This window comes from Castor canadensis, chromosome 3 (genome assembly GCF_047511655.1).
Source record: "Castor canadensis chromosome 3, mCasCan1.hap1v2, whole genome shotgun sequence".
Classification (NCBI taxonomy): Eukaryota; Metazoa; Chordata; class Mammalia; order Rodentia; family Castoridae; genus Castor; species Castor canadensis.
The window spans coordinates 42,952,410-42,965,108 of record NC_133388.1 but is presented as its reverse complement, the minus strand read 5'-3'; the positions used below and the strand labels follow the sequence as shown (position 1 = coordinate 42,965,108).

The window sequence follows — 12,699 nt, the reverse complement described above, 5'->3', positions numbered from 1 at the left end:
TCCACCTGCCAATTCACATGTTAAAATGACTATTTCTTGATAACAAGCTTGAAATAAAGTAATAATCACCACAAACTTTCCAGCTGCAATTGAATTTAGATCACAGACATTTCAGAATTGATCCTAAAGTCACAAATTCAAGATATTTTCACACATCCTCTCAGCAATCAGATGATAAGTCAATAATACATACAAAATTTCTATATTACACATTGCAATGTCTTGGTTTAAGTAGAAAAGATGATCTGTTTAGCATGATTCAGATTTTGAAAACTGCAGACAAGTACTGTTTAGCGTAACAGTATTAAAATATCTCTCATAAAGCTTTTACATTATTACCTCATTCAATACATGAATTCCAGTGAATTAACCCTTAAAGGAAGAGGCATTTTTAATAACTCCTAATTTTCATAAATATGGTTACAATGGAAAAAGCAATTGGGAATTTGCAAAAATAAATCCCCATAGTGACATACGTTATAGTCAGGAATTTACATTATAGCATATAAAACAATGCAACTAGTGTAAACAAAGTCACTAGGAACATAGAATAAAAAGAAATCTACAAGTTCCAATATTTCCAGTATATCACAAATATGCAGAATTTAATTTGTTTTGTCTAAGTACAAAGCACTTCTGGAAGTCATTACTCTTTCAATAAACCGTAATGGATGTTTTAGGGTAGAAATGACCCCAAAAGTGGTTTCCAACTTCAATGTGACAGCAGTCATTTGAGAAACCTGGTTCTAATGTAAAACAAGTGTTTCCTCTTCCCTTAACTGTTAATAGGTTCTAAGGTGGAAGGTGACAGCTGGGATGGAGGGTGCCACTGTTACCAACCATAAGCAGATGTGAGCAAACATTGTACTTATAACTTCTTTGAATGAAGGATCATGAGAACCACAACATGAAAACATTCCTCCAGAGGGCAAAAAGAAGTTCTTGCCAGTAATTTTTCTAAAAACTATGTTAAAGAATCTTATTTAAAACGAAAGTACATTTAGATTTTGTGCAAGTTGACAACTCATAGTTATGACACAATAATAGACCAACATTAAAGATTCTGGTCTCTCAAACTTTCTTTAATGGGGAATTAAAAATGAAACTTTTTTGTGATTTTGCATAGTTTGCTAGCTAGCTGCTCTTCCTGTTGGCTCAATTTTGGCCTTATCAGGAATCTTTTCCATCATACTTTGGCTAGAAAAGTTGAGGAACAATTGAGAAATACCAATGGCTCTGTGGTCAACAACAAATTTTGCCTTTGTTGCAAAGTTCAAGTTCCCTACTGGAGAGCCTGACCATGGAAAAAGCTGGCTAAATTTTATATTATCAAAGATGAGTTAGCTGAGAATAATGACACAACTCATGACAATGAATGACTTAAATCAGTTACTATGAATATTTAGCCTGGTTAATTCAGACATCAAGGTGGATATTTTGACCTTTACTGTTCTGATCATTCAACAGCCAGTAATTTTGTATGAATGAGAGAGTGGTCAGATTCTCTTGGCTTTACTTTCTCAAGAAGTACTCCAACCAGACACGCGCTTAGGGACCTGGGCTTCTGGGTCAGAACCAAATGTTATAAACTTATTCATTGGTAGGGGAGCACTCATTTATAAAAATGGCTCCAAGCTTTCAAATTCCTTCCAAACGTTCTTCATGAAAATCTTAACAAGGGTCATAATAATTAGCATAAATGAACAAAAGCTATTAAAAAGACATCACATATAAAAAGTAGTAAGATGAAGGGACAGTTAGTCCTTCCCTTCTCTCCCTTTTCCTCAGTTATAACTCTAGCCATAGGCTGCACTTTTTGGTCAAGTGCTCTTTGACCAGATGCCTTAACAATTAGCACAAGTCATAACCTCATTTAAAATGAAAATACAGTGATAAAGTAGAAGCCAGGGATGGAAGTAAGCTCACTGTGAAAAGCTTTGGATGGTATCCCTGGGGTTCTCCATAGTTATGAAAAAATGTGGGACTTTTTCTCTCATGGTTCCCTCTGGATCTCTTACTAACAAAATGAAAACAAGATGGTTTGGGATGAGAGTCCCAGAGTGTGGTATGGAATCATCTTGTTTTCTTCTCCTAATCTCAAGGCATTTCCTTTAAAGCATATCAAATGGTAGACTAGGTCACACTTTATGTCAACACTTTTATTACAGAAAATTATTTAATTTCTCTGAAGTAAATATATATACAAGCAGTTCATTAAGTTTGGAAATAAGAACAGAAGCTGCCAGTCTAAACAGAAATAGTTCATTTGGATAATGCATTTAGTAGTGGTTTGGCCAAGAAGCCAACATCAGTGTAATCAATAAAAAGATCTGAATAATCTACTTAAAACCCAGTGAGTCAAAAAATAAAAATTTAAAATAACATCTTTCTGGAGTCTCATCCAAGTCTCAGTATTAAAAATAAAAATAAAAATTTGAAAAAAATCTTGATGTCTCTTGGTTTAACTACCATGCATTAACTCTTTAGGTTAAAATTCAACTGGAAAGGAAAATATTGACACTAGTGATATGTCAGACTTACTTCTGATTATAGCCATATTTGGCAATTTACTTCCACTGCTGCCTTTAGGTTGTTGGGAGAAGTGAAAGAAAATTCCTTTGTTGGAACAGGGCACATTTTACTTGTAACACTTAGGATTTAAAACTCTGCCATTGAATCTGACCTGTCATGAAAAACCAAACTTATGTTTTTATATTACAAAGTATAGTTTTTTCAATTATTTTCATTTAGGGAAACTTTAAAAGTACACATCTTGAAAGAGTTGTAATTTATGGCTGAATGAGATAACCCTTAAAATGTCAGTATTCTTAGGATATTGTTTCCTCCCCTAAGGTCCAATTGCCTGTGTGAGAATCCCCTCTTTACCATGTCATCAGCTATTAACTGGCTATTGTCATCTTGGATAACTTGCTCACCTATTCTTTTATAGGATTGTTTCAAGAATTAAATTTGGTAATATAAATAAAGTGCTTGGCATAGTGAGCATTCGATAAATATTAAAATTAAACTTAATTTTACTTCTAAGCCTAAGAGCAAAGAAACAGATTTTATTCCATTGTCTCACAATCATTGCCTGCATCATTTTCCTGGTTCTTAGTCTAAATCCTCACTGATCTTGACCCTCATAAAGCATGCAAACACATCACTCTCATCTTAAACATCAATAGATAAAAAAATCTTGAAAAACACAATACTCTTATGATATCTGACATATGGTAGGCCTTAAAAACTGTTACTTCATGTCCCTGTTCCTTATATTACATGACTCAGAATTTTAATTAGCATCTAGCCCAACTATAAATTCTAGCACCATGAAAGCAAGTATGTCAATACATATATTAACCTATTTTCTTTTTAAAATTTTTTTTAAACTTTCCCAAACTCAATTATGCAGTTAATAAATTCAAATACTCTATAAAGAATGAAAAAGTTTGTTGTCTTTCTCTATGTAGAAAGAATTGCTTTATTTGTTTGTGTGTTCCCAAGTGTTTTGATAGCATGGGAGAATTCCATATTGTTTCAGTAGCCTTTGGACTTGGGTGAGAGATGATACCCTCTGCTCTCATTAGATGACTGAGAACCAGTTATTTCACACAAAATGTTTTGAAGATGAAAGTTATTAATAATGATTAACATGAGCACTGTTTAACACATTGGTTTATTGGATATAATTAAGTATTGCTACTCAAGTAATTATTTTGTTAATAAAGACTTTTGGGTTTTTTAGCATTTCCCATCCTACACAGACTTTCTGGCCCAAAACTTATTTTCAGTGTAATCTTTGTAATATCACATATTTTCAAAATTATTAGAATTATACACTAAATTCCTTTTATAATGAAAGCAAAATGAAGATCAAATTTTTGAGTTTCATAAATGTTTCTCTTCATAATTTCAAAGGTAGAAATCGATCTGGGGCAGGGAAGAACTTTAGGTCTTTTGGTTTAAGGAATGTGAGAAAAAAAGTATCAAGGATAGAAACAAAACCACCTTGAAATTTAAAGAAGGCATTTTGTTCTAATATAAGAAAGTCTATTGATTTTTAAATGTTGAATATACTGACTAACAACATTTGCAGGAAGGGATTTAATAACAAAGTCACTGTTTTTATCATCAAAGTCTTTAGTTCTGGAAATATTCTAAATAAGAAAAGTTGGGTAAAGTTCAGGAACTAAGAGAACCTGTAAGTCTGAAGAAAATTAATAGATACTTTAGTGTGAAAAAAAGAGTACAACAAATGCCAAAAAAGGAGTACAAATACTAATTAATACTAAACTTGTGGGTGGTTAATCTTTTAAAATAAAGTTGAACGGAAAGCTTAACCATGTCTCTTTTAATAAGAGTGGTGTATAACTTCATGGTTAAAACTTCATTTTCACAATTTAGTTATGGGGACTAGAAACATCTCACATAAGAATGCTTTTATTTAAAGATAAAAAAACATTGATACTAAAGAAGAATGTATGTCACATAGATATATTTGAATGTATTTCTTATTCAAGTCCTATGATTGTGGAAAGTTTAGTAAATCTTTTTATTAAACATTTAAGATGTTTAAAAATTCTTTGACACTTGGAAGATCCATATGAATTCATCCTTTCATTTTGTTTGGTGAAATGCAGGGAGAGAAACAGGCTATAACTAAAGATATGTGGATGTTATGGATTAGTTTCTGTGCAAACTCCCCTGTTGTTTTTGCTCCAGGTAAACTTTTTTTTTAACAACTTATCCTTCTCATTAAGAAGGCTGCACATAATTATACAGAATAATCTATAAAAGTAACATAAAGCATTGCACAATAATAAACCTAAGATAAAGCAATTTTTATAAATTTGTTTAAATTCACCAGAGTTGATCTGATGACATCCATAAACATTGCCAATGGCCATGCTTAAATCCACACACATGTGAGTTGTAATGTCCACCTTGCTCCTCTTTGTAGATTTGTCCTGAACAAGGATATGCAAATCCTGATTTGAACTCCCACAAGTCCAGGTAGACTGGCACAATATAGTAAATGTCATGCCATCGTCATAAGAGTTTATGTGATATAAGTTACTAACAATGTTTAGGCTATAAGTACAAAGTTTACACTCAGAGAAAGTTGATTGAAAATATGTACATACACATATGCGTAGAACACATGTAAAACAATTGGGTTGTAATGCCATGGGCCAATCACAGTGGATAAAAATATAAATGTTACCAATTATTTAGCAAATAGATAGAAAGGATTATAGTGGATAGTAAAAGTCAAGGTCAGTGATGATCAGCCCCCATAAGTCCCCTTTAACTGTACTTCTCAAAAAACATTTAAAACTAATCAATTTTAATGGGCAATTATGCACACTTTCAAAGCATGCATAATTCTTAATTTGTAGTAAGTTTTAAAATCCTGACTTGATGAAGATTAGCAAAACCCAATGAGAATCCCAAAAATCTCTCCCAGTACATACATTTTTCCCTTTGTTTCTGTGTGCTCTTGTTATTGTCTTTATCCTCAGGGTCATAGTAAATATACTGATGATCATTTGAATGTGTCCTTTAGGAAGTGAGAAATCTATTGATCATCAGAAGAATTCCTTCATAGTTAAAAATTTTGTTGCAAGAACAACAAAATTCAACTAATGCAACATGTGTTGCATTAGTCATGATTATACTTATATAAGAAGTGAACTACTCTGAGATTTAAACACTCAACAATTTACACACTTTTCTTACAAAATTGAAAATTTCTTCTGAACACTATAATTAAGTGGGATACAAAACATTGTGAGTTACCTATGTTTTGTTTCTCTTCCTGCCTTCAAAAACCTTTCAAGTTTATTTTACAAGTAGTATAAAATTCCCAGATGATTTGCAAGTCTTATGACTGATAATTATTTATCAACCTACAACCTCTGATCAGGAAATTTTCTTCTAAAACTCAAACTATTTAGATCAAGAGCATACCATGGCTAACCTTCTATAAAAGAAAGAAAGAAAGATAATTTGTCTTAATGTGGTTTTCATATGAGAGAAAAATACTTTCCATTGACCCAATAGCATCTTAATATAAGAAGGGTGTGGTTCGCATCTTTATTTTTATATTCATTGAAGGGGAAACTGAAATGCTGAGACTTGCCCAAAATTACCCTGCTAGATTGTCACAGAACTTATGCAGAAATGAAACAGAGCTTAGAAACTTATCCTAGGATTTTTAAAGAAAAACCAAAAAGCATCAACATTTTTTTTCCTCCCATCTTCCAACAAGACCACAAGAGAAATATCACATCTAATAAAGATATTAAAACAGAACAGTCACATTACAAAATATTCATATTTTAGAGTTATCCATGTGTGATAAATACATTCTAGACAAATTTTCTTATTACCTACATGAAATTTTGGAAAAAGAGACTCAGAGAAAATAGTTTAAAAGACAGATATTATATAAGATATAAGAATTCATCAGAACTAGAACAAATAATTTCACAAGTATCAGCCACTGCACACTTCAAAAGTCACTTTTCTGAAGATTAATTTTAAAAATAGGATTTCCAGAAGAATTTGGTTATTTAAAAAAGAAGATCAAATGGACCAGGACTCACAAGTAAATAAAATCTCCTTAACTTTAAGAGAAAATGTGTTTTGCATTTGGGCTCCACCTAGGTTAATTTTCAAAATGAGTTTAGTTAGTTGCTATGATTAATATTGCTATTAAAGTATTTTGGAGTAGATACTTATCCTAGGAGCAACTTGAAATCCTAAATTCTTAAATTCTCTATCCTCTGATGTATACAAATTTGTGGGTGTTTTTTTCTTAAAATTGAGGACATCTGTACTCCTACACCCAGTGTGGGATGGAACCACGTCATAATGATTCTTTTTTCCATTTTAACAATGAAGTATGAGTCTGTATTCAACCACTGTGCCTGCACCATTTTAAGTACCATTCATGTCAATGTGGGACACTGGGAGCTTTGGTGCTGTTGTCTACCTTTTGTGATTTGATTTGTCTTTTATTGTAAGCGTTTTCATCCACTAGACCACATCCGGTGCAGCATTACCCTGATACACACTGATAAAACTTGCCGTTATAACACACAGCTCACATTTCCATTTTTATTTGACTTTTGTGATTATGTTACAACCACCTGTCCAGGCTAAGCATCTGGAAAAGTATTGAAGATGTATATGTTGCTTTGAAAAAATTTTTGGATTTTTAAATGAATATCCATTTACTCCTATTAGTACATTGTTCAGAAGTAAAATAGCAAAAAAATTTATTTGGATGCACCAACAGCATCTACACAGTGTGGGAATAAAACATGCAGTCAGTCATCTGGTCCCCAAAAGATTTTCCACTGTCTGTGTGCTAGTTGAGGCAACACAGAGAATGATTTCATCATTATTGCATGTATTAAAGTAAGCATCACCTTCAAATTTGAGTAAACTCTACTGTAAGAATTGTAAAATCTGGGAGCATAAAAGACTACTCTATATACAGTGTTTGCTGAAAACAGCAGAGTGCATTCAGCACCATATCATGTCATGCACACAGAGAATAGAGGTGTCTGGAAAGGAACACTGTGATAACTGCACCATAAATAAACAGTCAATAACTTTCCTCTCTATTGAAAGCCTGGAATACCTCAAAACCAGTATGTTTCTTTCCCACATATATGAACATGTATTTAGATACAGACCCCATCACTGCTAATATTGAAAGTCAATTAGAAAAATCTCTGAGTCAATGTCAGAACATAGAAAATATTTATACCCCCCCAAATATGCAAAGTCCTGGATTGCAATTTGAACCAGCCTGCTGTTTCACAGCATTCTTTTATAGCTTTATACCCACTGTTACTTTTGAAGCACATGCCTAAACTAACATCTCCTGTACTCACATTATTTTTACCACTCATTCACCTTTAAAAGACTTAGCCAAACTTGACTTTAAAAAGGTACTATTCTCACCATAAAAGCAATAAAATCTCAGTTTTAAGGCTGATTCCATAATTACTTCATATACAATAATTACTTCATTTTTGTGCCTATGGTAAGTAGGTAGCAGAGCATGGAGACATGCTCCCCAGAAAATTTCCATTATGTGTAATGGAAGTTTTGTGCCCCCCAAGATGAAAATAGAACCTATGGTACATAGTCCTAAGACTTCTAGAATAAAGAGGAGCATCTTGGAGGAATGTGAAGAAGTTCAAATATAAATTCTAAAATAGCAACCTTTTGTTTTATAGATTTCTGTTTTGTACTTCTCTAGCCTGACTATGATGACTTGTGTTTCCATTCTGGTGGATTTGGTTGTGGACACTGGGGGATAGTAGAAAAGCTCAAACAGTGTGTATTAAAGACCAAAATATTTCCTTTCATCTTTCCATCATCTTTTGTATGCTAATGTATATTTACAGGTAGTCTAATAATATACAAATTATTGGTATATATTTTAAACTTGATGCAAACACTAACCCTTCCCTCCCAACATTAAATGTCATGCATGCACCAATTGAAAAGGATGCCTCTCTGAAGGACTTCAAAAAATATACTTTAGTGGAAAGAAATGAATTCCCCAGGTTCTTACAAATGAATGTGTATTTTGTTCTCAATGCATATCATTGAAGGGACTTGCTATAGACAACACAACTCTTTGTGACTTCTTTTCTTAGTGATAATAGGCACTTTCTAAGAAGAAAATTTGTGACCCAAAAGACTATGAAATTCAGTCTTTACCCCCTTTTGTAAGTGGATCTTCCTGAGCCCAGTAGTCTATTGTATCAACTCAGCAGAAGTCCTGCAGGGGAACTGTGTGCAAAAGAGCTTTGAAAATTGTAACCAGAATAAAATCATAGAAAAGCAAGTTCTCTGAACAGAGCAACTTAACACTCATTCTTGGTTGGTTGGTTTGTTAGTTACCACATTTCATGTATTTCAACAAACAATAAGAATCATGTGTCAGCAATTTTATACCAGTATTTCATTTTTTCTTCTAAGTTGCAGATATGCTACAAAACATGTCTGTTTACATTCTTTTAAAAATTGTATTGTTAATAGTTAAAATTTTTATATGATTACTTAATCTTTTGTATGTTTCTTTGCTAAGAGTCTTTCAACTTCATCCCTGAACAAGTTTTGGAAATACAAATGTAGAACATTCATGACCTTTGGAAAACTGGCATTTCTAACATGAATTGTTAAAAGGCCCTTATACCCTGTGGTGCAGTATTTCTATTGTAATATACACTATATGGAGAGTTGAGTATTTATGGTGTTGATAATTCAGCTTACAAGATGACAGCCATTCTCCAAGATGAAGTAGGGATTTCCTTACTTAAGAGCTAATAATCACTATTTAAGTATAATGCTAAAAAAGGAGAGGCATAGTTGAGAGGAAATGCAATTCATGCACAAAACCCATAGCAATAAGTTCTCAGTATCCCACACTGCTATCTGATGTAGGCAACAAAACAGTTATTTAGATGGTGCAAACATTGCCTGTAGGGAAAAATAACCTAACACTAAGTTACAGAAAAAATATCCTATGGAAAGAGATCATAAAATGGTCCTAACAGTTTAAAAAGTTAAACTCTTCCTTGGCATTAATCTATAGTTTTAACTTAACAGAATAGTGAAGAAATGACAGCTTGATACTCAATATACTCAGCCTGAGATCAAATTTGTCATGGCAACATTGGCAGGTTGGACCCTGATTCTTCAAATATTACATTGCCTTAGTTAACAAAAATCATACTTTTTATTATAGAATAGAGATTATAAATAAGTGTAAAGTGTGCATGCAGTCAACTGCATAATATACAAGCAATATCTAGGTTTTTAATAATCATCTTCTTTGGCAGGCCAGAATCCAGCTGGACATGCAATATGTACATATCAAAATCCATATTGTGTTCATCATATTGAAAGCAAGTGAAAATATATATATTATGTATATACTATATATATACACATATGTATATAGATGTATATACTGTTTTAATATATTAACAAATATATATGTTTATATATATATGTATATTAAAAGTGGATTTCATCTTTGTCAGATTCAGGTGACTCTGGTCGTGAAACACTAAAAATATCCTGACATGGTATTTGGGGAGGTACTTGGAGTGGCTTTTGAGATTTGGGAGAAGAGGTCTGGGGTACATTTTTTTCTGACAGTATTTTTAAAATTTCTGCCACCTGCTTTTCTAGGGCAGTCATTCTGCAGCTCAGCAGCTGGATGTCCTCCTTGAGTTCATGTTTGACTTCCTGCAGTGTGGTTTGTAAGGCCTGTTCTGGGATGGGATAAAAGGGGTGCTTAGCATCAGCCTGAATGGGACTGTGCTCTAGCGGACTTCGGGCCTCACCAGCCTTATCCAAACGAAGGTCACTTTTTGTAATCCCACTGTCACATGAATCTGTTTTCCTTAATGGGTTCTTGGTCATGCTGTTCTCTGAGTCACTGCCCTTGGGGTCCTCTGACAATAGCCCCATTGACTCAGCTTTGGTGACATTGTTCCAGTCTTCCTTTTTCTCCTCATGGGCTCCCATATTGTTCTTTAGTCTCAGCCACCCTTTGCCATTCCCATTTTTCATTCTTATTGGGCTGTTGACTTTGAGACATTTTGGGTCAGCACCACCATTGGGCTTGAGTTCCATGGCATCACGGTTGTTCTGCTTCAGGGATTCACTGGCTTTCACGTAGGCCAGAGATGTCTGAATGGGAGTAATCTGTGACACAGTCACCACACTGGTGCCAGTGATGGAGGCTCCATTCTGCAAGGAACGGCTTTCTACCTGCAGTTGATTCCTCTCAGGGTCACTCTGTGTTGAGCCCTGATTCCGCAGCTCCTTTTGCTGTTTGAACTTCTGGAAGAGTTTTCTGACTGGGTGATCCACAGGGATGCTGAGAGTTACCTCATTCTTCTGCCTAAGGCGCTCCTCCTCCTCCTTCTTCACATCACTGATTTTACGGAAGATGATCTAAAGAATGGGAGAGATAGTTAAACGATGATTACAAAGAAGATGGCTTTGTAATTGTCTAATACTTTACTGGAAATGCTTTGTTTTTCAAAGGAAACTCTGGAACACACCCATTTGAGCCTTTCAGAAGGGAAGTAATACTGAAATGCCATTTAACAATGCAATATGTATATAACCCAATCATAGGAACATTGACTACTTGCTCAGTTCTATTTCCTTACACATCAGAGGGGGAATGTGGTTGAGACAGCTGGAGGGAGATACTTTGCTTCTACTTCATGTTCTCACTATGTTCCCAATTTGGTAAGTATGGGATTTTTTGCTTAGATTCCTGAAAACAAAGTAACTGCAGGTAAAAGCTGCAAGAGAAATTCAAAATGAAGTTACATTAGATAAGACACTTTCAGAATCAATTTTATGATACAAGCAGAATTACTTACCTCTCCAAATTGTTGGTTATAGTAATACATGTGAAGCTCAGTCCCTGCCTGTAATAGACACTCAAAATTGTTGTTCCTCTTCCCTTAAACTCTCACAAATACCTCCCACTTGAAATCACTTTTATCACCTTTTGAAGGTTCATCATCTCCCAGGGGTGACATATAGTTACTGATTTTACAACAGAAACTAGTAGTAAGGATGGTCATGGTTAGCAGGAAAGACAAGGAGGCAGCAGTCCTTCTTCCAGGTCAGATCACATGTCCTACACTAAGACTAATGTACTAAATTCAGCTTATCAGGTGGAAATAACTTGTATTTTAAAATAAATAGTCTCTAAATTCTATAACTGTCTGTAAGGGCCAACATATGTTTTCCTCTCTAGCAGAATGTGAAATTGGGTCTTTTTAACAGATGCAATACTAATCTCAAAGTCTGACATCTAAGCTTCAGTAGTTTAATTAGAAATCTTTCAAAGGGTGACATACTTCATCTTTCCTAAGTAAACAGAGACTAAGCCTTCGAGATATTAACACTCTTCAGTACCTAACAGACCAAACATGGAAACACAGACACTATTTTCCTATTTCTTTCCTTTCATTGTAAGGACAGTCACTTTAGTTCTATGAACTGACGTCAGAGGCCTAATGTGAATGTGTAAATGACTGTGTCTCCCTTCCAACTCACCTCAGAGCATTTCTGTTACTCACCACCCCCCACCCCCCACACAATTGCTTAGCCTGGGATAGACAGTCTGGGTGTAATGTGGTAATTGAGAGCAGCCTTGATATTTGGAAAGAAGAATGTATTTCAACTCATCTGTAGAGAAGAGCAGTGCTTGACACATAGGAAAGTCAGATAAAATGCAGGACACCCATGCAATAATTGGGCCATGCTATAAAAACATATATTATTTATCTGAATAGGACATACTTATCAAGAAGTATTTGTTTGTCTGAAATTTAACTTCAAATGAGACTTTTGATGTTTTGTTGACTACATTTGGCAACCCTTCAGGTATGTAATAGATAATATTATCACCCCAGTAAGGTCTCCATGCATTGCCATGTGAAATTCATAGCTCATGGAAACTACAATGAAAGATTTGGTATTCCTAATGACTGAGAATGTACAGGTATCTGAATTCAGAGCCTTATTTTTTAGATTTTTGATATAATGGCTACCAATTGCTTGCAATTATTGTGTGCTTGCCAGTTTCAGGGTATTTAGTGATTTAAGGTTGTAATTTGCTCATGGAAAATA

General features: G+C 34.1%; 1 protein-coding gene across 1 annotated transcript in view; it reads right to left on the bottom strand.

The window, feature by feature from the left end:
- Positions 1-356: 356 nt before the first annotated feature.
- Positions 357-12,699, bottom strand: part of Kcnh5 (potassium voltage-gated channel subfamily H member 5) — a 337,490-nt gene continuing 325,147 nt past the window's right edge. The window contains exon 11 of the mRNA XM_074067833.1: positions 357-10,998. Coding sequence (XP_073923934.1) covers positions 10,051-10,998 — 948 coding nt within the window. The 3' untranslated portion in view covers positions 357-10,050. The remainder of the gene's footprint in view (positions 10,999-12,699) is intronic.